Source organism: Camarhynchus parvulus, chromosome 3, assembly GCF_901933205.1.
Source record: "Camarhynchus parvulus chromosome 3, STF_HiC, whole genome shotgun sequence".
Taxonomy (NCBI): Eukaryota; Metazoa; Chordata; class Aves; order Passeriformes; family Thraupidae; genus Camarhynchus; species Camarhynchus parvulus.
In genome coordinates this window covers 68,550,457-68,576,591 of record NC_044573.1, presented here as the reverse complement: position 1 = coordinate 68,576,591, position 26,135 = coordinate 68,550,457, and the positions used below count along the sequence as shown (strand labels likewise).

General features: G+C 46.3%; 1 protein-coding gene across 1 annotated transcript in view; it reads right to left on the bottom strand.

Annotated features, from left to right (window-relative positions):
* The window catches only part of SCML4 (Scm polycomb group protein like 4), a 65,012-nt gene extending 39,426 nt beyond the window's left edge, over positions 1–25,586 (bottom strand). The window contains exons 1-2 of the mRNA XM_030946073.1: positions 25,473–25,586; positions 2,762–2,967 (exon numbers count right to left, since the gene is read on the bottom strand). Coding sequence (XP_030801933.1) covers positions 2,762–2,962 — 201 coding nt within the window. The 5' untranslated portion in view covers positions 2,963–2,967; positions 25,473–25,586. The remainder of the gene's footprint in view (positions 1–2,761; positions 2,968–25,472) is intronic.
* Positions 25,587–26,135: the final 549 nt, after the last annotated feature.

The window sequence follows — 26,135 nt, the reverse complement described above, 5'->3', positions numbered from 1 at the left end:
ATTTTATGGCAAATAGCTCCACATAAGGTACAAAACAGTTTTTGGAAAAACAGCTGATGAAATTTTATAGCCAAAGCTGTGAAAAAATAAACAGGATAGCAAGGAAAAGACTTTTCTCGGTGATGAAGTGTGATGAAATGTCATTTCAGGAAGACATAGATATTTCCTTTAATATCAATGAAAACAGGCAATGGGTCACCTGCCTGTAAAGAGCATGTGATTGAAAATGTCTGTTATTCACATCTTGGTCAAAATAAATTTAAATCTAGGCTGTAAATTCCGAGTTTCTTAAAAATTCAGAAGTATTTTTCCATCTGTTCTGTAACAATTCAGCTCTCTGGCTGCTATAAAGAATTTGGTCGTCTGCCATTTGGGCAGGGAGACATTTTTTAAAATGCATTTAAGTCTTGTGGTATCTGAAACTCATACAATTACTGAGCTAATTAAATCAAGCTAGAGTTCCCCATCAAAAAATGTAATTTTTGACTCACTCTGGGGAAGTGCTTTGGATGGAGAGGGGCTCACTTCAGCTGAGCACACAGCGTACAAAGGCGCCTCACAGAAAACACTGCTTTGGTGTGTGAATCCTACAGCTCAAATCAACCAGGCCAGGTGCCATGGGGGCTGCAGCTCATGAGGGTCAGCCCCATCCACCTGAGCCACTGGATATAAAAGGACGCCTTGTTATGTGCCATGCTCACCAAGAAGGAACCTCATCTCAGATCCAGTGCCTGGGGACAAAGAGGAGGAGTGTGTTGTACCCAGCCAGGGATGAAGTGTCCCTTTGGAAGAAGTGGGGGACACAGCAATCAAATGCTCGGCTACATAGGTCCAAAGCAAAGTGTTAGTGCAGCATTTCCAGGAATTTAAGTCTACAACTTCTCCCATTTCTATATGTGTGGTGATTGGTGAAAGATATTTTTCCAGGTGGATGGATGGGTACATTTGGGATAGAATGGAACATATTCCCCAGTTGTTTTTTTTTTTTTTTGTTTTTTTTTTTTTTTTTTTTTTTTTTTTTTTGTTTTTGTTTTTGTTTTTTTTTTTTGTCAAATTACAAATCAAATGTAAATGCATGAGCAAGAAGAGGGGGTCACCAAGACAAGCAGGGACAGAAGGGACAGGGTCTGAAATACCCTGCATACAAGGTCATTGTGGTGTTTGGCAAATCACTCAATCTCAAACATCAAAGACCCAATTTCAGCACATCTCCAAAGTATTATTGTCCAGACTGGATGGTTTTGATCTGAAGAGTCTGCAAGTCACCCACTTTACTGATAATAACTAAATTACTTGAAATAAATATATAATAAACTTGATATAAGAAATACCTCAAGTAAAGCAATTCAGATATTTCCATCCTGGAGTTTCATCCTGGTATGGAAGTGAAAAAATAAAAAGTATTTCCATATCCCACATTTTACAAAACACTTGAATATTTGCCCCAGTCTTAGCTTGGAGCTCTATTTTGGACTACTGTTAGACAGAGGTTAGGGGATGGGAGGAAGTCTGGTAGGAGATGAAAAGGAGGGAAAGGTAAAGATGAGGGTAGCCTGCTCTAGATTAAGCTGAAGTCCAAGGCTCACAGCAATCAAAGAGTTGGTCCCTGTGTCCAGAGCTCAGCCAGCAGCACCATGCATGGGATGTTGTTGCCTCCTGTGAACCAGGAGAGACCCATGGAAGAGCCAGGCAACACCCTGGACAAGACCTTCTCCAGGAAGGCTGGGTCAGCCTTGTGCATACCCTGATTGTTTAATTTGCTTTTCTGTCTTGAAACCACGAACCCAAGCAGCTCTGATTTTCCAACAGCAATTTGCCCTCCTTGTGCAGCACTCTGCATGTCTGTGCCAGCGCCCATTCAGAACAAGGAACAGGCATGGCAAACATGCACAGTGCCCCGAGCTGGCTGGGGACAGAGACAGAGAGATTAACAGAGCAGCCTGCTGAACACAAGACCCCTTACTAAGCTGTGGCCCAATTTCACTCCCCAGAACAAAGTCTCCTTCCCTCAGCATCACAGTCCCATTTTTGCCTGGTGTGAGGCATCACAGTGGCACTGCTCCCACTGCAGTGCTGAGCCCACTGCAGGTGGTGTGGTGGGAGAGACCCAGCCCAGCAGCAGCATCGGAAGGGCTTAAGGCACTAAGGGCTCCTGGCTTTCTTTAGTTCTGCCTTTGCCCCAGGGTTGCACAGAGAGCTGGGCAGTGAGCAGACAAAAAGTGAAATACCATTGTTTTTCTCAAATGCCCCTCTTTTCTGTTTTCCTTTGGAAAGTAGCTTTCCCCCCCTTATTTCCACTCTCCTGTATTCCTTTCCTTCTCTGTTCAGTTTGTTCAATTTCTAATCACTGTTAGTGAGAGAGAGGAAAGTGACAAATGAGAAACCCTTCCCCAAAGGTGTGCAACCATCCCACACAACACAGTGGAAAACATTTTCAAACAGACCAAATTAAAATAACTTTAACCTTTGGGAAAATATACATGCTGTGGTTCTTGGGGTGTCCTGTGCAGGACCAGGAGTTGAACTGAATGCTCCTGATGGGTCCCCTTCAACTTAGAATACTCTATGATTCTGTGATTTTTTTTCACCAGCTCAGGTAGAAGAGATACTATCTATCTTCTCTTTTGTTTTTTTCCTTTGCATTGCTCTGCCCCAGACTTGCACAATTTTTCCTCTGTTCCTGCGTCCAGCTGAAATTCTAGAAGAAAATGTATGAAGACCACCAGGAGGTGGAGAAGGAATGTGAAAGCCATGCATCTACCTTGTGCCCAGGTTTTCTCCCTCTCTTCTTTGGGATCTTTATGCCTGGCAGAGCACTGGCTGGTGCTGAGAAGAGGTTGTGAACAGCCACTTTGATGGGCGCTGGCTGGAGCGGGGGCCGCCCTCGCTTCTTCCCTGCCATCCTGGGAGACTGCATCTCCCCAGCAGCCAGGCTGGGGTCCAGGCACGGTGGGTGGCTCATCTGCCCTAAGGAGACAAGAAAAAAAGCAACCAACTCTTTATTTAATTTTAATTTTAGTTTTTGTTTTTTTTTTTTTTTATCCCAAGGCACTTTTCTCAATGCTGTCATTTTCCCTCTTACCATTGCTCACAAAGCAGCAAGAAACACACCACAGATGTATGACCCTGGGTGGGATTCACCTGACCACAGCCTTATCTTCACCTGACCACAAAGCCCTTATCTTTCCCATTTCCCTCTCCTGACCATGGGCGCAGTAGGGGCAGCTGCTCAGGTGGTGAGGCTTCCATTGCAGATGTCCAAGAGGTGAATCCCACAACCTTGGGGATACCACCTCCACCTTGCATCCTACAGATAAGTGTGATGAAGGTTGGATCTTGCAGTCAGAGGGGGTTTGGAGTACATGATCTCCTAAAGCCCCTGCCAACATGATTTTTCTCACAAATTCTGTGGTTCTGCAAATTCTGCCTCACCTCAAAATTAGTACCAATACTAAAACTGACTTCTCTCCTCTTCATCCACAGCCCTCCTGAGTGGGGAGGCTGGGGTGGGCCATGAGGTAGCCATGTTAGAGGGTAATTGCCAAACATTTCCTCTCTGCAATTTTATAGCATCTGTTACCATGCATGTTAGTAGTGGGCTTTTGGATCGACTCCATCAGCACAGTTACTTCACCACAACTCCATGCAGCTGCTGAAGTTGAGCAGGGGTGATGGAGTAGAATCTGGTCCATTTTCCTCTGCCCAGATTTTAATAAAGAAAACAAATATACAGCTATATGCACAATACCAAGGGAATATACAGCATCCTTCACAGTTTCTAGTAAGGGTCACCTACAAACAAAGGTTAATTAAAAAAAAAAAACAAACAGCTGTAGCAATATGTTTCCAAATGTTGTTTTGTCCAGGCATTTGATTTCCTGCATATGGGCAGAATAGTAGTCCCAGTCCTGCCTGCATGCACTGCTAGACACAAAGGTCCAAGCAATTCTCATATTTTTATGATAAACCTTGCAATAGCTAATGTTGTCCAAATTGTGCTCCCTCAGGCCAGTGATAATGGAAGACTCCCTCTTTTCTGTTTTGTTTTTTTTCACAGAGCAGGCTCATAGCCCTCTCAGCTTCAGAAAAAACCTAAAGATGTGGTTCAAGATCATTCTCTGCATAAAGCAAATAAAGGTTTGTTTATTACTACAAGCAACCACAATTTTTACAAAATCTATAAACTATAAAACCTACAAATTTCTCAGAACACTTCAAATTTCACAGTTTCAGAGCCCTGTGTGACCAGAGCTGATGTTCCTGGGAACGAAATCGGGATTGCTCATTCACATGGTGGGAAGGGTACCACCTGATAGGGGCCTCTGGTGACAAGTATCTGCAGCTGGGGGCTTCTTTGTTTCAATGGCAAGTATGTTATGCCTAGTTAAAACCCTGTAAGTGTGACTAACCAAAAAGAAACCCACTTTTATGGTATTGTCCATATTATCCAGTTTTCACAATCTCCTGTAGGATAAAAAAAATAGAGGGCTCCCAGGCTTAACCTCCAGTAAATGCATTTATTTGCAATATCTTTAAACCTGTGTGTTTTCAATAATGCTACGGGTATCTGCTCTGTTCAGACAGATCCACTATATATGATGGGACTTCTAGATTGATTATAACATTTCCAGTCTTCAACCCTCCCTGCCTAAAACTCTCAAGAAAACACTGAATGTCAAACGTGAGAGCAGAGCAAACTTGCAGTGCCTGATTTACCACATTGTCCAGAGCCACAGTGGTGGCACTCACCCTCCAGGCACCCTCAGCCAGCTTAGGAACCCCATGAAAGCCTGCCATGTGGCTTTGTTTTTTTATCAAAAAAAGTCTCATGACTTTTTCTTTCACTTGTGACTGCAGAGAGTGTCCTTTCAGGGTTAAAATCATCAGGCTTGCCACAGCAGGAGTTCAATGGTAAGGCCCAGCTTATCCTGAACATCACTGCTTTCCTTCTGTCTTCAGCAGTGCTCATTTTCCTCCCTGTAGTGCTTTCTGAGGGACACCCTCAGTATCTCTTCCACCTCCCAAAACAAAACATTCCCAGGATCTTACATTACAGGCTGTCTGTAGGCAGGCAGTTCAGCAGGGAAAGGAAATGCAACGATTACACTGGATTTGGCACCAAAACACACTGAAAGCTCAGTGCTGCAGGCTCTGCATTTTGGTCTGCTTTAAACAAAACCTGGCAAGATAAACCTTTTATCTTGGTTTGTCTTGGAGGAGGAGAGGAGCTTGGCAGAGGCTGAGGAAGACAAATGCAGCCCAGGTTTGCTCCCTGCTTGAGGAGGGAGTGGTTCCTGCAGAAGGGACCACTGGTGGCCATGGGGCTGTGAGACAGAGGCTGTGCACCTGCAGGGAACACCACACTGCATTGTCTGTTTCATATTCCCCTCTGACGGTAAAAGTAGCTGATGGCACCTCAGAAACTCTGAGTTATCCACCTCCAAAACAAGAGGTACTGACTCAGAGCACTTCTTTGTCAAAAATGTTGCTTTCTTTTGTAACTGGTGGAGTATTAAATGTGTGGCGGTCAGGAGACACAGTACATTTTAATAATCACAGATTTTTGTGCTCTTTCTGCCCTCCCAGTACTCATGACGCTGTGCTTTGGCCAAACCTCTTAGAGCTCCTCACCACATGTGAGGAGCTGACACACAAGACCCAGATGAACTGTGCACAAAAGGATCTCAGTGTAACACACTTGATTTGATGCAGCAAAGACATTGTCAGCTTCAGCATCCAAGCTGTTGTAATTACATTCATTACAAGCCCAACCGTGACTTGATTCTCCTTTCTTGTGTGCTGAGGGAAATGTGAGCGCTTTTTGTGGCATTTGTTGTCACACTGCTGCAGATCCTGTGAGGCAAAAGTGCTCCCCAGCAGCAGGGAAGGGCAGCAGAGACACAAAAACTGCTCCTGCCTGACAGTGAGGGGTCACAGCAAGACCTTCCCTGACAGCCAGGAGAAAGCTCTTGGGCAGGCTGGAAAAACACACAGTCAAACTGCAGGTTGGCCAAAGAGGTCACAGGGACACAGGGGCTTGTCTGACTGCCCCCCAGCAAAGTCAGGGTGTTACCTTGGAATGACTTTCCTGGGGCAGCTCTGGCTGCTGCCACAGCCTGGGCTTGACCCACAGCTCAGTGCTGGAAAGCTTGGCGGGCTCAAGGCAAGTCATGAGAGTTTGAGGAAATTTAAGGGCAAATTCAAGGAAGCAAATTACAGGCTACTAACAAAGGCTTAGGAAAGCACTGCAGTACAAATAGCAGGAGAGAATGCTCTGGGAGGGAAATCAGTGTATGTTTGCCCTGTCCTTGTACTTTTCCAAATGCACTAGCCTTTGGATGCCCAAGGATGGTGCAGCTTCAGTCTGACCTGGGTCTATCACTTCTGTATTCTGAGTTTAAAAATAACAGCAGGAAACTGCATTTGTGGCTTCTCATCACTTAATACAGGGCTAGCACAGGGTAACCTCTCCTGACTTGTCTCTCAAGCACTGTCACTTGGAGACACAATTTCTAACCCTGCCTTCCACATTGCCCATCAGGTCCCAGAGAGGAGGCAGCAGGGAAACACCTCTCCCCACCTCGACACCAGGGTAAGAACTGCAGGAAGGGTGAAGTCTCATCCCCTCCTGCAGCAGAGGTTCAGCTCTGACTTCAGAGGATCCTGAGGAGCGCCCTGTGCACAGCAGTCTGCCCCCTGGGATGCCAGGGGTGAGGAGAAAACATTCCCTAGGCCAGTGCTGGTGAGCTGTAGGACGTTTCTCACAGCCCATGCTTTGCACCATGCACACCTTGCACCACGTGTTGCTGTGTGTGCTGCACAATTAGCAATGCAGATTACCATGCTGGAAGCCACAGCTGAGAGCAGAGGGAGCTACAGTGCATTTCCTCCCAAGCTGAGTGTTTTTGATGGACTGCAAAGATCCATTCTTAATAAAAATAAATGTCTGCAATAAATGCAGCTTTTAAGCTGCACTCCAGTAACTGCAAGGACTGAAGGTAAAAATACCACATTAAATTTTATATGGGCAATTCCACAGGATGATCATTTAAACTTGGTTTATACCAGGTCTCATGCAAACCTGTGCCTGGACAAGCACAGGGATGACACATAGGGAAGGAACAAGCAATTCCTGCTGTAAGCCAAAGGAACATGCAGGGGTGCAGTCAAGTAGAAAATGTTCCAGTTCCTCAGCAGCTGAAGGAGATTGCCCTTCCCTCTCCTACACCCATTGCTCCCAGCTGCAGAAAGACTCTGACCTGTCAGCATTTGCAGCCCTGCCTCCAATTCTTGACACCTGCAGATCTTTGTTTCTCACTGATCTGCATACCCAACAGTATGTGGAATAGGGAAAAGAGATAAACTTCTTGTGATCTTGCCTGTCTTTTCTTCAGATGTTGTTCAGGAAAGCACGTTTGTGGGGGAATATCCCATTGTTAAACAAGAGGGAGGGGATACCTTTCAGTCAGTAACATGACTATTCCTCCTCTTTCTCTGTGCACAGCAGGGCAGCCCTTTGACTGTGACCGCTCACAGATGATGGTCTGAGGAGTAGGTGAGCAAAAAGAAAAGCACTGTCAGATCCAGAAGCCAAGCTTTAAACCTGCCTGCTCCTCCTGGGGAGTATTCAGGGACATGAGACATTACACATCTCTTCATCGTGAATACCAAAGCAGCAGCGCAGAGTACATGAAAGGTGAGAGTTTAGTGAAGCAGACAGTAGGAATTTTTGCTAATAAAAGCATTGAGCCAATATTCTCTGCATGTCTGTATGTGATTGCCTAATGACCTCTCACGGTGAACACCCATTTCACCATTGCTCAAAGAAAGGTCAGGATAATTTTTATCTGTGGCACAAAGTTCTTTTACAGTGATTTGCAAACCACTTCTCTTTTCATGCCTATTGCTTTGGGGATTGAAATGAGAAGCTACTTCTCTGAGGGACTCTTTTGCTTATTTTGACCCCAGGAAGAGTATTTCTACAAAGAACTCTTGAGACTGTCTAGCCAACAGGATATAAGTAGACAGGCCTATTCTCCCAAATCAGTCATTCAAGAAAAAACCCAAACACAAATATCTGTGCTAGCTGTGGAAACCAAAAATTGAATTCATCCCACCTAATTTCAAACCCCAGTTTATCTTCACCTCATTATAGTTGCCTCTGGTCATTTTAATGTGATACCCTGTGTCACATCTGCCAAAATATCTCACACACTTCAGGGCATCTAAGTGTGTGAAATATTTCCATCTAAGGTGCACTAGGTAACTATTTTAGACAACCAGACTTATTAACAGATTAAGACACCCAAATGCCAACATTCAAACACAGTTCAAACACAGTTGTCTCCATGGGTGCTGGATGTCTGACATCCCATGCTGTCAGGACAGATGTGGCCGGTATGGCTGAAGGTGTGGGGATGTACCCAGATATAAATGGTTGAAGGTGTCCAGATATAAATGTAGTTTGTGGTGGCTTCAGTGGCTCTAGGGTCCACTGATCAGGTCCAGTTTGTCCCTTCCTTGTAGACATCTGTATTTAAGTATCTTAAACCAAAATTTTTCTCATTTCTAAAAATTGGGTTTGACTTACCTGTTTTATACCTGACACTAGGGTGAAGTTTATCATAACCTATATGTACTTGCTTCTTCTGATTATAAAATGAGTCCAGAAAAACTCAAACTCATGTCTAGATATCTACAAGGCCCTTGTGAATCCTGCACTTAGTTGCTTATGCCTGTGTGCAGTGGGCAGTTCTGTGTTGTCTGTGCTCCTGGTTAATAGTGCCTTACACTGCAGAGGAAAGAACTGCCTTTTTGAAAGTGAAAACTCAAGCCTCCTGGGTAAGAAAGATGAGATTCCTGGGCTTGTTTCATCCTCCTTGTCAGGTTCCAAGTTAGGAACTTACTATCCTTTCAGTGCCTCACTTCTCCCACACGTCCCACAGAGTCCCCTCCAGGGGCCAGAAGACAACCAGACATGGAAAGCAACTTTCCTGGGACAAGGCCCGCTGGTTGCAGGATCCAGGCTCCTCCCACTCCCATCACCCACACCCAACCACCGCCACATGTTGTTTCTCAAGGAAAAGTGAGCAAAATATTTCAGTACCCCTCATTTGAATTGATTAATATGTTTCCCCCTATGGTTCCTTGAGTGGTTTGTTTCTGCCAGCTATTTTATGGTTTAGACATTTTCAGAAGCAGTTTAGAAAAGCTAAAGAAAATGCAAACACATTTTCTTCTTGAAGGTACTCCCAAGAAGATTGATCCTGAGGTATTCAAAGAGATATTTGTGAGCTTTCCCTACGTGGAGCAGTCCTACAGTGAAGAGTGTACACAGATACAAGAGGGATAAATGTGTTTATGTTCTGGACTGTAAAAACAAGGATTTCTAATGAGCTGTAGTCCCTTGTTGGAAGTGATAGTCCCATATCAGAATCTCCTTGCAGCATAGAAGAAATTTAACTCTCCTTGGCAGAACTGATAGTTGCAGCATCCAAAACAACATTCACTAGCATCTGCCACTGCATAGACTTTGTGTACCTTGCCCTGGAGCCACTGTATCAGCCAGGGACACTGTGGGAGATGACAGTTTTCCTTCAGTGACATCACTTTGTACCTGAGATACGCATGGCAAAAAAGTTGGTTCATTTATTCAGTTTTCTTTCCTGCAGAGTAAGAGTTCATGTATTCACAGACTCATGCTCTCCTTCTCTCCTCATATGACTTTTGTTGCTTTGTTCAAACAGACCTGATGGAGCACAAGAGCAAGGGGTGCAAAGGCTTGCAGACGTAGTGGAAATGTGTAAAAGATGGGGATGTGAGACCCCAGTTGTGCTCTTATGAGACAATGAGAGCAGAATACACAATGTAAAAGTTTGATGCTGGGAAAAAAATCTTGTGAGACCCGACACCCTCTCAGACACCAGAATCAGGCAGTTACAGGTCACTAATGTCACCAGTTTATAGAAAACCAAGCATCCTTGTCTCCTCTGCTCAGGAAACCACCTGAGGCTGTTCCTATAAATGCTGTGATTGACTTTGTGCCCTGCCCTGTGGGAGATGAAGGAGGGCAGCAGCCAGTCTGGGCATGGGTGGCACTCTGCTGGGTGGCTTTCTTGGAAAATGGCACATTTCTCTTTGCAGGTGGTTTCAGGCCTTTGCACCTGCATGTCTCCAGCCTGTGCTGAAAGTTACCCTGCAATAGCAATTGTATAGCTCTTCCTCAAATAATTTGCCAGAGGATCCAAATCAAACAGAGTTAAAGCAAGGAAACACCTTTTTACACTTGCAAACGTGTCTCAGTGCAGCAGAAACCCATCAATGTGTCTGCCACAGGTGCTTTGCTGCCTGCTCCAGGCTCAGGAGTGGCAGAAGGGGTCCTGCAGCAGGCTTGATCTTCAGGTGCTGAGAGCAGGTCCTGGTATTTTCAGTCACTGCATTGGGGTGGGAAAGACCTGGGCAGCATGCAAGCAGTGTCTGTGCTGTATCCTGCCCTCTTCTCTCTCTCAACATCTGGGTGCCTTAATGAAGAGACAGGGAGCTGGTTGAAAAAAACTGGATTCTTCAAAATCCAGACAAAAATTGTTGATGGTGTCTGCACCTTTCATTGTTACTAAGAGCAAAAGAAAGGGAAAATGGTTCCCAGTGCCTTCTTAGAGCCTGATTATTTTTTTAAGTTAAATTCATCAGCAGTGACAGTGCTGTCCTTGAGGAGGTGTTCTTTTGAAGGATAGCACCCTGGTGACAGCAGGTAGAGCAGTAGCTGCATGCCCCTTCTCACTCAGGTTTGCTTAATGAGCCAGAAGAACCTGCAAACCCAGGCGAGAATGGGACCCCCAGGAGCAGCCGAGGCCAGCCTCGCCTCCTGATCTTACCTTTCTTCATTTGGCCTGACATTTTTGTTGCAGATGTGCAGCCTGTAGCAGGGAGTTGAGGGAATGAAACTTTATGGAGAGTGAGTGAGTACAGGCAGAGCACCAAAGGAAAGATGTGAAAAATGGATGAGTGAGGCCACGTGAGTGGCAAGGGTCACTCTGCAGAGGTGGCAAAGGCAAATGTGCACAAAGAAGGGACAAAGACAATTCCTTCCTCCCTCCCTCCTTCTCTCTCTATCTTATGTGGGGCTAGTGGCCCCACTTCTGATATTGCAGAGAAGCAAGAAGAAATACAGCAGACTTGGTGTCCAGCCTTGGTGAGCTGCAGGCATGGGAGGGGTTCCACTTGCAGATCTTTGCCTCAGACTGTGGTTTACCATTTGCAAAACAAGGTCCCAGTAAAACAACTTGGATCCCTCCCCCTGCTGTCCTGAGACCTCCTGCCTCAGCTTCTGTGTATGCACAGGTGCCGTTTTGCTTTGCTAAAAAGACCCTCTTAAAATCTCCTGTCCTGAAATCCTGCAGGTGGTAAAATGGGCTGCTGGGGACCTGTCCAGGAGCTGTGCAAAACTCCCTCTGGGATCTTGGAGAGGCAGGGAGAGCTAAGGCCAAGGGCTGAGTATTATAAGTTTGGTATTTATTATACAAATAGAAGCTCCTGCAGACTTCCAAGCTCTGCTTGCCAGGCCTTCCTATCAGGCTTCCTCCACTTCATTTCCTCACCTCTCCTGCCTGATCTGAGCATCCTCTCCTTGGTGCTGACAGGCTGCAAAGTCTCCAAAGGAGGTAGGTCCTCTCCCCCACTGCCTCCACAGCCATCATACTCCTTCTTAGGTGGCTCATGAGACCCTGCATCCTTCCCCAGCATCCCTCTGGAGGTAGGGATGTGTAATGGAGGGTTGCTCCCTTTCCAGGTTGCAATCAGCCTCCACCTGCTTCTCTGCCACCCTGCCTTTGACCATCTGCAGTCTGGGACTGAGTGAACTTTCCAGTGACTGGGAAGACTGTAACATAGAGCACATCATTCCTCTCTCCCTGACTTACCAGCTGTGATTTCCAACACCAAGATCATCAAGTTTCAATTTCCCCAACACAAACCCCAAGTGCTGGAGATGCAAAGATGCCCAGCCTGACTGTCTGACATCAATTCATTAATTAATTATATTGCACTGCGACTGTGATGCTGAACCAGCAATTTAATTTAAACTGGTCTGATCCCTGAAATCATCTGCAATTAATAGAAAGAATCCCTAGAACAGAAACTGGAGTCAAGTTGAAAAACTCCCTGTCTTCCCCAGATTCAGTTTAATAAGAATTATAAGCAAACTTTATATGGTAAAAGGGAAAATTGTCATGATGAACAGCTTGAGGTGATCTGGACGTTTTGTGTTGGCATTTATTGCCTCCTGTGCTACTCTCGGGGCTTACACACTGCCATCCTGAGTTACCTTGGCAAGTAAGTACATTTCTAATACAGAGACAACTCCTGTCCTGAGTAGAATTGCCATAATTCCCCATTGTGAGCTCCTTTCTTGAGCCCACAATATGGGATAAAATCTCCATTTTTCCTTCCTTTCCAGGTTATAACTACTACGTGAAATCGCTGGGGCTAATGTGCCTGTTTTGGGAAAAAAGATGCAGAACTCTCCCCCCTTTCCCACTGAAATATGCCTTGCTTCTCCCATTCCCCACAAATGCTATCCCAGCAGCATGCTGGGGAGCCCTGGGGTGCTTGGCTGCCATGCCCAGCCTCTGCTCTTGCACCAGCCCATGTGCTGCCTCCCATTCCCCCACCAGGAACAGCCAGCCCCCAACTCTGGGAGGGTTTCTCATGCCTACCACAGATATCTGTCCCAAGAAATAAATTAGCCCCCTAAATCTGAAGAACTGATATTACAAAAGTCAGTAGGGAAATATCTTTTTTGGACAGAGGGCAGAAATTTCACACATTTCTCACGTAAAGTTAACTTTATTCCTTAGGGATCTGATGTACTGTTATATTATATTTTGAGAAATAATACTTATAAAAGATTCATCGTTTTCTGGCATAAACTGGAGTAGCTCTTACGTTTCTGTCTTTAGAGGTTTCAGGGACCACAGATTCTAAAGATGCTGAAAGCTTCCACTTCCACACATGAAAGATACAATTATATTCAAATCACATTTTAATTGGACAGCATGAATAAAAGGATATTAATTTAATAATTAAGTTCAGGAATAAGAAAAGCACATGCATTACTAACTAGAACCTGCTGTATTAACCTGGACTGTTTGAGAACCAGATTATCACCCCAGTGCCACTGCTTCCCACTGCAGCAGAAAAGCTCTGGTGCCTCAGTCATCGCTCGGCAGGCTGGCAGAGGGTAGTGGGGAAGTTTCAGACCATCAGCTGTGATATTTTTGCTGGCACACCCCTTTTGGGAAGGTGAGTTCTGGCCACTCCCAGGCTTGCTGTCTACCTGGACACTGGATCTGCCCTTGGGGGAGGCTGCAGGTGGCTCTCAAAGTGCAGATTAGATACATCTGGAATAAAAGTGTCCTGGGAAACTACAAAATATTCCAGACCTAGGACTGAAGCATGGGAATATCATGCAGCAAGTTTGCAAGGGCAGCTCACTGTGACTGGGGAGCAAAGCTTTGCTAACTGGGGCTGATTGTTAGAGGACAAGCACTCTAAAGTTCACCCCTGTTTGACTATACCTGCAATTCATTTTCTAAATAAATATATAACCTTGACTTTTCAGAACTGTTTTGATCCATTTCCTTCTCCAACTAACCACCATTTTCTTTTTTCTCAATGATTTTTACATTGTGTTTGGCAACAACCCTGTTTTCATCACCTAGAAACTCAATATTCAGAGCAAAACCTCTCCAGCTGGCTTCTGTGTCAGAGCCGGCATACCTTTGGCAATAGAATCTGCAAAATTGTACTGATTAAATGTCTGCTTTTGCTGCTATTTAAAAAAACACACCCCATATGAAAGGTCCCTCTGAATGAATTTTCAGTTGGTTTGTGCTTGCAAGGGCCTGTCAGTAGAAGGCACCCTTCCAAACCTGTTCCAAGAGCAGGTAACAGAAAGCTGTCAGACGTTTTATGGAACCAGGGTTTGGCCCCTGTGTAATCTGACAGTGGCTGGTGAGAGCAAACACACAGCACTAGCAGAAGGCATATGTACTCTTGCAGTACAGCTTAAACCTCTGCAACAGGGCTCTGTGGGACCAGAGAGGAACTTGCATTACATTCTCAGTCCCTGCACACAGGGATTTTTTTCCCCACCACGCATTGAATTGTTTGCTGGTGCTCAAGGTGTCACTGTTTTCATATTTTCTATGTCTGCACCACCCAATTCACAAGAGATTCCTAGAATGGCAATGTCTTCCATTCCTGGCTACACTTCTTACTAACTGGGACAACAGCTCAGGTAGCAAAGACAACTCCTCAGAGTTCCATGGAGATACCAGGGGCTGCCAAGGAAGAAATGCCTTCAAGCACAGGCTGAGGCACACAGCAGCCTGAGGCTGACAGCAGCCACCCAGGACAGCATATTCTGATGGACCACAGAGATTTCTGCACTCAGTGGCAGCAGAGGCTCTGAGAGCTGCTCAGTACCTGAGGGCTGTCCCTCTCTATGGATCACCAGAGGAGCAACACACAGAATGATTGGTGGCACCTGCCTTACCTCAGGGAGACCTCCCTCCATCACCTGCCAAGCACAGTGGGCACTTGGTGAGAAGGGCTCAGGGTGCCTGCACAAGCCCTGGCCAGAAGGGTGGACTGTTCTGCTCCCCCTTCACCTGAATCCCCTTAATCAAAAGCCTTCATAAAGCCCCTCCATGCCCCAGGCACGCTGCTTTGCTGCAAAGTCATTTCAAAATTGTTCGATAAAACATTTCAGCTTTTAACCTCTTTCTTCTGCCAGTGAGAAAGCACAAATGAATATGAGACAAATAAAATATCTGCAGGTCATAGTCCATTCTGCCTGCCCCTCTGCAGGGGATGGTCACAGTGGATGGAGGTAAGTCATCCTTTTTTATTGTTTGTGTGCATGACCACATAATTTATGAACAGATTATAAGCTCTTTGTGGCAGTATGTGAGACAACTAGTATGTATCTCTTCATGAAATCTCTGTGCAAAGGAAATGAAAAAGCAGATTGAAAAGCTTCTTATGTCTCTCTTGAAAATCCAGACCAGTCTCTAAATGTGGATCCTGTGTGTTTCAGATGCCCACAGTGGAACAGGCAAAGTGGCCCACTGCAAACTCCTCCCTCTGCACCTTAAAGTCCAAAATCAGATTTACTCTTTTGTGATGTAATTCACACAGGATCCAATACAATCGATGTCATCATCCCCCAAATTCTTTGTCAGAAGCCATTTTCTCTACTCACAGTTTATCCTATTCTCCTTGCAAGTTTCTCCCTTATCAGGAGGCTGTGGCATGGTGCCATCCATAGCACATGATGATTAAAACCTCCTGAGTACCTGGAAGAATTTTAGACTTTAATTTTCCTCCCACTTTCCTCTAATTTTCCCTTATGGAGTCTCCTAGCCTTCCCAGCCCGTCCTTTCTCTTCTGATGCTTAAAGGCACCTGTGTTAACCAACCTGAGCAGCCCCTCTAGCAATCACAGGCAGCATGACCAGAGTGTCAGGTTTTTCACTGTCCCAAAATTAGCATAAGAAACTGGCATATGGACTGTGACTGTAGGCAAATGTGACCTTTTCAGAGGCTGACTTTATTTATTCTGCTGCCATTTATTTCTGAGTTAAAAAAACAAACAAATAAACAGAAAAGTTAGGGATGTAGTGCACTGTCTTCTGGACCTACTAATAGTAAATAATTACAATACCTCTGACTAGCAACACTTCTTCATTGAACAGTAATTAAGATTGCAGTCACAGCCTGGGACACAGGCTGAGTACACAGCAGGACCATCATTAGTTTTTCCAGCTCCTCTGCACTTTCATTTAGCTGGTAAAGGGCCAGACATGAGTGCCCCCGTGGCTGTACATGTTCCTGCATGCTGGCCCTGATGGGAGAAATACCTGAGTGGCACACACAGCTCTGTTTGCCATTGGACCTGTACGTCACATGTTTCTATAATCTCCCATCATTTCAGGGAAAACCAGCTCGTGTGAGGTCTTAAAGCACACAGATGGGCATGCATGGCAATTTTTGCCTGCTCTGGAAAGCTCTCTCCCTCTTTGGCCTCAGGGACCATTTCCCTTGGCACAGGCTCCCACAGGGTTTGCTGTCAGCTGCGCTCTTTGAGTCGTGCTCTGAGTCCCCCCCGAGCACACCTGAGAGAGGCTGGAGCCTCACTTCTTTCCTCTCCCAGCTCCCTGCCTGCCCTGAAGCTTTCACACAGGCAGGAGGATGGGCTTCTGTGCGCTCATCATCCCCTCCCATATGTCCCTCTGCATCTGCAGAGCTAGATATTAATGAGTTTGAGAGAACACACCAGCTTCCAAATTAATTAGAATCAATCACCCACCAGAAGTCTCAGTCAGTCCTGCTCTCCCCATTTCAGAGAGGGGGCTGTCCCTGCATGCCTACCTCCACATCACACATCCAAGCCTCCCTTCATTTTCTCCTCATCATATGGCAGCTTACTGCCTAGCCAGCTAAATAAATACTACAGCACAGAATCACAGAAACATTTAGGTTGGAAAAGACCTCCGAGGTCACGGAGTCCAACTGCTAACCCAGCACTGTCAAGTCCACCACTAAACATCAGCCCTTCCCTGGACAGACTCTCTTACTGCACATGTTCTGAGCTCATGGAGAGACAAAAGCCCTGGCACGAGGTTACTGGTAGCTCTCCTGAGCAGATCCTTCTTTTTGACAAAGACAGACCCCTGAGTTTTTTTGCCATCTCAGTATTGGTCCCTGCTGTCAGCAGAGGCTGCCACTACTAAGCATGTAAAAATAATGTGTAAAGAAAAGAAACAAATCATAATTTGTGCAACATTGTCTCCCAGTTCAATAATCTCATTTAATTAGAAATCAGAGGTAACAACCATGGCAGGTAAATTTAATATATTGAAGACTGAAGGAATTCCACTATCTCTAATAATCTAGTTAAGGAAAACGTCCCTGAAGTTGCAGGTTTCTCCCAGGTGTCTCTCCCCATACCACACAGCTCCATCCCACACTAACCATCCCAGAGGACTGGCACAGCACATTTTGTGTCTGCTGCAGGGTGCCCTGACACACCCAAGCTTACAAGTGCAGATGTAGAAGGAGCACAAACCTGTGGTCACACAGGGTCAGGAGCAGGCTGAAACAGCAGCACTGAGGTCAGTCCCATCAGTCTAATCACTTGATTCTTTTTTGTTCCAGAGCAACTTTACCCTCATCTAGTCAGCTATGGATAAGAGAAGAGCTAAATTTTCTGGTTTTTTCGCTTCACCCAAAAAACCCATGTTCTGAGAGGCAAGGGTATTTGCACAGGCTTAACTTCAGTCACCTGATGCCACTACAGCAATCCCAAGAGGAACACAACATGTTAACATGTGTCCAAAGGTTTTTGAGCCGAGCTGGGGGTGCAGCAGGACTCGCACCCCCCAGGCACACTACTGACTTTCACACATATAGAAAAGGTGGGGAAAAAAGCCATGCAGAGGGGTTGTCATTATAGTGCAAGAGTTCTATTGCCATTTACATTGCAAGGGTTCCATATTGCCAGAGTTTCATACCTCCTTGATGTTTCTTGTAGGCAGCTCCTCTAGGCACTGACTCTTCCTTGTTCTCACAGCAGCCAACTGACTCCAGCTACCCTCAATCCACTCTTTTATAACACTCTTCTGATTGGCTACAGCTATGGCCTGTTAACATCAGCCCTGCTCCTAATCTTTGATAATTGGCTCAGCTGCAACTCTTTAGGGGGATAGATTACTTTCTATACTACCTTTATTTACTTATGTTCTATCCCCCTACACGGAGGGGGAACAATAACAGTTTTTTTCTTAGAGCACACCCTACCCATGCCTGCAGCCTCCCCAGTGAGGCAGGACCAGGCCAGCAGCCCTGGGGTCTCCAGGCAGGCAGCAGCAAAGCTCCCAATGTGCAGGGGAACATCCATTTTCATGGGAAGGGAGACAAACTATAGCACACACGTGGTGGGTAGAGCCCAGCCATGCTGCTCACTGACCTACATGAATGGGACTTCCCAGGTGGGAGAGTGAAGGCAGGAGAACCAAGCCTGACAAAACCTGAAGGGACACTGCAGCCCCTCCTGAAAGGAAGCAGCATTGGGGCACACAGCAGAGCCTTTGGCTGGGAAATGGGGAGCACTCCCAGCCACACTGGGAGCTTAAGAGACAGAGGAATCCATCTTCTCCTCACTCTTGCCTTCCACCAAGCAGAGCTGCCTTTACTTGCATGAGAAATACCAGTTCAGCCAGGACTTAACCCTGAAAAACTTCCCTCCTCTGTGTCCCATTGAAGCCTGAGGGGCTGCAACCATGTCCAAATATGGGCCAGCTCAAAGGTGACATAATAACCTACACAACAAGCAGCATCCTCTCTTCCCACATTTTAAGGAAAACTGCTCATACATCAGCACCAGAGCTGATGGTAGTTTAGATTGCTCAGCGTCCTCTTGAATAGCTAAGCAGCAGTGAGTAATATGTATTTACATACATTATGGTCTATTCCCCCAGTGGAAGGCGATTTGTGCAGATAACTTCCATTAATGTTAAAGGGAGTCATTCACATAAATCCTTGGCACATTAATGGCCCATGAGCCTCCTCTGTGTAGTGGTTCGTGTTGCTGCATTTAGCGAGTGCGATAGGAGCGTGGCCAACTTAATATGCAAATAAATTCAAGTATTTACTGAGCCATAAGAGATAGTTACCAGGCACATCTCATTCATCCTTCACGGGGAAATAGATGGAGGTTGCCAGATTAAATCGGGAGATAAATGCTACAAACATTTTTTTTAAGGCAACAGGGTACTGAGTCTCCATATATACATAAATAATGATCATAAACAGTTTCTTGAATACATCTCCTATTTGTTTTTACTGCACATCTGCACTGAAGCACCATTTGTTGCATTGCTGTTGCCTGCCTGGCACAGGAGTCCCTTCTGTCCCTCAGGAATAGAGGGGGACCATGCACCATCCCTGCTCACTCACTCACCACCTCCTTGGCAGCTGCACGAGCTGCAGGAAGGAAACATTCTCACCTTGACAAGATGGGCCACCCACAACAACTCCCTTTCTCCTAGCACCCTTCCTTTATTGGCACCTGGTGCAGGAAAGAGAGGTGAGACTTTTTGTGCCATTTCTTCTCGCAGATGTTCTCTTGAGAATCTGCACTGGGCATTTGCAAAACAAGAGCCCTCACCAGGTCTGTACTTTTCTGAGGCAGAAAACAGACACCTTCTGTGGGAAACAGATCTTAAAAATGCATCAGATGCAGTATTACTGAAGTCCTCCTTCAGTTCCCTCTGCATGATTTTTAAGATGCCATGCCAAATGGATGTGTCCTCCACAAGACATTTCTTCCTGGGGGTAATGAATGAAGTAACACTGATTCACTTCATTCTTTCTGCTGGAGAATAAGGAAAAACTATCTCTATTGCCCAGTTCAGTAGGAAAGTTCCTGTGCACATGCAAGCATGGAAATACATATATTAAAAGGTCATATCTACCATTAGACTCCACAGCAAATGCTGGGCTGCAATCCTATTGATGCTGTGGGGTTTTTCATAGGAGTCACCAACAAACCCCTGAAGTGATCCTGGAATCCCTGTGCTGGGGAGGAGGGGGGAGGCTCCCCTCTCCTCTGAGCTGGTGTATCTGCCCAGGCTTTAGAGCACAGCATTGAGTGTGTGCAGGCATTTCCCTGCAGACCCAGAGCCAGGCACAGTAGCAGCTCAGCTCAAAACCAAAAATTATAGCAGAGACAAAAGAAAACCTCACAATCTCTCAGGTTCTTTAATATGGAACCCCTATTTGTAATGTTGCCCTTTGGATTTGTCCTTAGCTAAAATCCCAGAGCACTCTTTTGCCCTGTTCAGTGCCTGTCTCTCCTTTCAAGATCTCATCTGAGTACCATCTCTGGCCGGGTGTGAAGACCTCTCCCAAACCTTTATTTCTGCCTCCAGTCATGTTTCTCTCTCCAGAGTGTCCACAGGTCTCAATGGCTGCAAACCACCAATGTGTACTTTGGAAATCACACTGTTTTACACACTGATCCTGTAAAACAGAGGTTCCACCAGAAAGCAGCTTGTGCCCCCTTGCTGCCACCCCAGCTGCTTGCAAGGTGCAGTGCAGATCTCATGGCTCAGGTCTGTCCGTTCTGCCCCAAATCCAGGCTGCTTTGGGGGACCAGGGAGCAGCAGGTACTCAAGAGATGACCTTGGCAAGGGGACCCAAGGTGGCAATAGGACACCCAGCAAACAAGACCAGTGGTGATCCCTCATTTCCACCTTTCCTTTCTCTTGCCTTGATAGACTGAGTGTTTGAATGACACATTCCCTCTGACTGTGAGTTTATAGAGTGCATAAAAAATCACTGGAGCCTCTCAGGATGACAACTACCACAATTCTCAATAAATCTGCCTGTGGTGCACAACAAGGTCTTGGATTAAAAACCTACCTGTCTATGGTGTCTTTCCTGGCAGGCAGGCAGGAAGGAATCATTGGGGCCATTGCTGCTTACAGGCTTTCGGGCCAACAAAGACTTATCCTGCATTTTGGGGACATAGTGGCTTACATGTGACTCACAGTTAGCTCTTTCATTGAAAGCTCAGGTGTGTGACACCTGCAGGAGGATAGGCTGAAACAAGAAAGCAACTCATACCTTCCCTTGTTCTACTTGGCACCTCCCGCCAAGTAGAATACAATGCATCTTGTGGTGCCTCCCTCACACAAGTGGAAGCATGGAGAGATGGAGGCAAGCCTCATGAGAAGGTATTTTCACAACAGAGAAGCAGGGCAGCTCTTGGAGACTCATCCCTCAGCAAAAGACAGCATGGGCTCACGTGCTGCTCGTGCCTGAGGAGTGTCACAGAGAAACACAGCCACTTTTTCAAGCTACTGGAGATCACAGGGGATGCCACAAGGAATCACCTATCACTGCACATGCTGTGGCATTAACCTCCTGTAGTTGTCCCTGAGAAAGCAAGGCTTGCACGGGTGCCAGCAGAAGTCCAGCAATGGAGCAGCTGCTACTCCCTGGCACTGTGCTGAGGTGGGAGCAAGGTACAGAGCCAGGCACTGCTTCAGGTGCAGCACCAGCTCCAGCTACCAAGGACAGTGTATCCCTACCAGCATGTGTCTGGGCTAGAGCTGAGGTGCCTTAGCCAGCTGCCCATCTCCCAGACCACGACCCCGGAGCTGCAGCATGGTGGCAGGAAGGCAAGCAGTGCCTGCATGCCAGGGCAGGGTTAACAGAGGGGTGACACAGGGCGTCCCCCTCCCTGTGCCAAGTGCAGCTCCAGCTGCAGCAGAGCTGTGAGGGCACCCAGCACCGTGTGTGGGGCAGTGGGGAGCAGACCCTCTGTGAGGAGCAGGGTAACCACAGCACTGCGAGCAATTCGGGGCACAGCTCTGAATGCTCCTGTTCAGTCACACCTGTCACAAACACAGAAAATGCCAGCCAATACTCCTGGGAGCCCCATGTATAAAAATACTTGAAGCAACGAGAGCAACAGCTGGGCCTGCAAAAGCTTTTGTCACTCTGGCATTTCGAATGCCGAGCACATGCCAGGGAAGAGGAGCAGGAAACCAGACACATATTCCTGGCTGCCCTGCCAGGGATGTTGGAAAGGAAACCCCAGCCTTTGTGTCTCACACCCAAAGTGAGCAGAGTGACAAACTCCTACAGGGGGAAAGGGGAAGGCTGGCATTTATAGCACCGTTTCTTCTGTAGGGTGAGAATCACCCCTAAAGATGAGGGCAGTATAAACTGCAGGGCTACAGCAAACTGTTCAGTTCAAGAGGAATTATTCATCCTTCAGTGGAATATAATTACACATCCAGACTCTCTCTGGGCAATCCTTTATTCAAGCCAAATTTTCACTATTTCCTAAAGGGAACAGTCAATCTTAATGAATGACTTACAGGTTCATAATCTTTAATAAGACTTTATTAAAAAATTATATCATAACTTTAGAAGTTTAATAAATTTTGACTCCATCTTCACTGCACATCACCTTTTCTTTTGTTAATTTTTTCCTTCTCATCAACAGAAGAACTTGGTGCAAAGGTGCTAACTTAGATTATAAATTCTTTTCAATTTTATTTGTCAATAGCAAATTTGCCAGTACCTTTAGTGCACCAATATATCATGATTGTGTTCAGCAGAGCAGTGTGTAATCTCCTGACACACAATTTTCAATCAAGTTTCTTTTCTAATATACAGCAAAATAAAGAGAGAATTTTGCTTCCTTTGTACAGGAATCCAATTCCTCATGAGGCAACTTGTTATGACAGAATTAATACATGTAATTAATTCTTCCCTCCAAGGTGAGCCTGGAATATTTTTCTTTGCATAAGTAAAGCAATTATTGTTCATTCTCACTGTGGAGAGCCATCACCTGTTAAACACTGTAGCTGCTCTTAATGGTCAGCTGGAGAACTCTGCTGGGAGTGTTTTATGTAAATAAAGCTGACTCCTCCTTTGCACCATTTTAAAGCTGTAGAGAAAGAAGTAGGGTAGGATTTTAGGGTATTGGGGTATATTTTCTCATTGTTACTTTTTTTTAAAGACACCATGTGGCCATCAAGTATAGTTTATGAAAGTGAACTAAAACCCCCTGAAGAAAACAGGGTTTTGCTGACTTCAGTGTTACCAAATATAAACATATTATTTCTTTCAATTTTCAACAGAAATCATTGCTGTTTTGCTCTCATAAAGTATTTCCTGAAGGTCTTCCTTACCCCAAAATGTGCTTTTATCCCTTTTATTTACTTGCCAGGTGTGTGTGGGTTCCCAGCCATCTACAGGAGGAGAGCATGCCTCTGCCTCCAGCTGGAAGTACCCTGGGGGTTTCCAAAATAGTGCAAGGAACATGGGCTAGCCTTAGTGAAGTGAGTTCAGTTCACTGCAGGGAGGGAGCCCACTGAGAAGGGGTGATGCTGGGGAATTTGAATCATGGAATATCCTGAGTTGGAAGGGACCCACAGGATCACTGAAGTCCAACTTCTATGATTCAGCTTAAATGAGCTAAATTATCCCGTATTTTACTATTGGGTTTGAGCTGGCTCCCACCAGAGCTGGTGTGAGACAGCTCTGGGTGCTGGGGGAGTCCAAGGATGCTGAGAGACACCAGCATGGCCAGGGATGAGGAGGATGGATGCATCCCCACGGAGGCCAGCCCATGTCCCAGCAGAGACGCCCTTGCCCAAGCGCCTCCCTGCAGCAGGGCTGGCTGGGGAGCGGGCAGGAGCCCAGCTGGCAGGGCTTGCCTGTCTCCTGTCACCAGGATGTGAATGGACAGCTGTCCCATACCCCACTTCCTCATTCACCCCACAGCCTGACCTCTCTTGCTTTTTTCCTTTTCTTTAGTATTACCTAAATTTGAGGGAGGGAAAGATGTTGGGTAAGATCACCTCTCAGGCTACTGAACCTCCAGTACCACAATCAGGCTCTGTATCATGTTTCTCTTTAAAAAAAAAATATATAGATATATTTAACAAAACCCCAAATCTTTGGAACTAAGGGGATGGCTGAAGGAAAGCATCCTATTGCAATTTCTTCTTTCTAGGTCCCATAGCCACCATCAAGCACCTGTGCAGTCATGTCCCAACCCTGCTGGTGAGAAACCTCATGGCAAGTCACCGAACGCCCAAGAAAGAAAATTGCCACTTTCTACCCACCCTTTTCCACATGACACAAGTATTTGACTTAAACATTTCCAACAGACAGAATAACAGCAACATCAGAATTATTCCACTCACCAACAAAGCGTTTCTCAAGGTATACCTTCTGCAGTGTTCTGATTTAATTCAGCACATGTACTTTTCCTCTTGGTAGATTTTTTTTCCCAGTCCCTCTTTCACACTCAGTCACTGAAAAACTCGTGCCCCTAGCAGTCTTTCTAATCTAAAGAGCAGGTGCATCAGCTAACTAACTTTTATGATGGGGCAGAGGGGCTCTGCCTGACTGGGAAAAGCAGCGTGACATCTGAATTAAAATACAAAGTCACCTGCAGCCAGGGAGAACTGGGAGGCACCTCATCTAAGTAAAATTACAAAACCTGAGCTTGCATATCTCCGAACCATGTCCTCAGCTGGTGTCAGATGAGGCTGGAGGCAGGGAAGTTATGCTGATTTACACCAGTGGTGGCTGAACCTGGTGTGCTGAGCTGCACCAGGGACCAGCAGCACGGCAGGGTGGAGGGTGCTGTAAGTACTCCTGTAGCACAAAGACACTCTTCAGATTCAAGTCTGCTCCCACAAAAAAACAGCATCCCTTTCTATGCTTTGCTTCTCCTATTGTGCCTTTATTCCATTTGAAAAGCCCTTGGTCTGTCCTTGAGAAAAACGTCTTCAGAAGCCTCTTTGAAATAAGCCCAGGATTAAACAGCGATCCCCCTCCAAGCACAGCATTCAAGCAACTTTCCCTCCGCAGCTCACCGGGTTAACTTTACTCCTGCCACAAGCCCCGCATGCACCAAACCCCAAAGCAACTTCTTTCTGCCAGACCCCTGCTGTCAGCCGAGCCCCAGGCAAAGCAAGCAGCCCCCACAGCCCTCCAGCAGCGATGGAAAGGTGGAATTACTCACTGAACCACCCCACAGCCCTCCAGCAGCGATGGAAAGGTGGAATTACTCACTGAACCACGCCGGGCTTCACCCTCGGTCAGCGAGCGGGGGCTGCAGGGCTGGGGAGGGAGCAGCAGGGCTGGCCAGGTGCCCGCAGGCATCGCATACCCCTGCTCCATCCCCCCTCAAAGTTAGCTTTAAAACACCTGGAAAGGCAGACACGAGGAACTCCGCTCAAGTGTGCTCCTCGGTGCCTCTCAGAAGCCAGAAGCCTGTTGGTCTCGAAGGAAAAAACCCAGCCTGCAAACTGTATTGCTCCCTTCAGGTTTCAGTTAGACGTAAAAATTTAACCTAACAGCTGGTTTGAAGATCTGAGGAGATTATAATTAAACTCATTGCTCTATGAACTATACCAAAACCCCAGAACACGTGACATATTTACTGTCTGCTACATACATTGCAATATAAGTTGCTTTTAAAATGGAAGAGACATTTACCTTGGCAGGAAAAAAAAAGAAAACCACTTAGATTCAGGTTTGGAAAAGCCCAAAGCCACACTGCATGCAGAGTGCTCTGTAGCCAGAAGTCTTCACTAACTCACACACACCCCCACACAGACACAGACACAGCACACGCTGGCAGCACAGGCTGATCTCTGCCTCTCTCCCCACAGCAGGAGCTGCTCCCAGGGCTCTGGAAGGATGTGCTTTGGGGAAGACAGTCTGCAGCTGAGGAGCTGCAAAGTTCACACATACACACAAACAGAACAAGAACTGCTGTGACAAGGCTCAGCGACAAACACCAGGTGAACAAGAAGAAGAAGAAGAGGAAGAGGAAGAAGAGGAAGAAGAAGAAGAAGAAGCATGCTTTCCCCTTACCTATTTCTTAGGCTAAGACACTGAGCAGAGTCTTTAGAGAGCCTGGGCATTGGGACCCAAAGGACAGAGGACTTTCAGCACAGTCACAAGGACCCAGCAAAAGCCATCTTCTCCCTGTCTTTTAGCACAGTGTAAGTCTCCAGCAGCTCAGCTCTCCAGCTGCAAACATCTCATTAGACTAATGCATTCAGCACAGGCAGAAAACTCAATTTACCATAGCTACAGCAATGAATTTCCATTACGATGACAGCTTCAACCACATCATGTCCGGATAAGCAGCCAACCGCTGCCTTTTAAAGAACACACGCATTTCGCACGCAGAAGATGAGGCCTGCGTGGCGGGTTTCCTTTCCCTCTGCCACCAGATTCAGAAGGAAAATTGTCATTTCTTTTTATTTCAGAAACTCTGCAACCTGAAAGGTAGAGACATTTGGACTCTTCCTGCCCCCTCTGCCCCCCCCCCTCAGAACAGCACTGTCTTTTGCAGTTCGGTGCGCTGGGCTGCAGTGAGAAGAAGGGGTGTTTGCAACATTTCTGGTCTCACTACCCCTCCTCTGTTGCCATGGAAACCGGAGTGTAGCATCAGCCCTTTGTCCCACTCCTGCAGCAGCCTGGCCCGATGCTGAGCTTACGTGATGTGCCACGGATGGGAAGGAGCAGCCA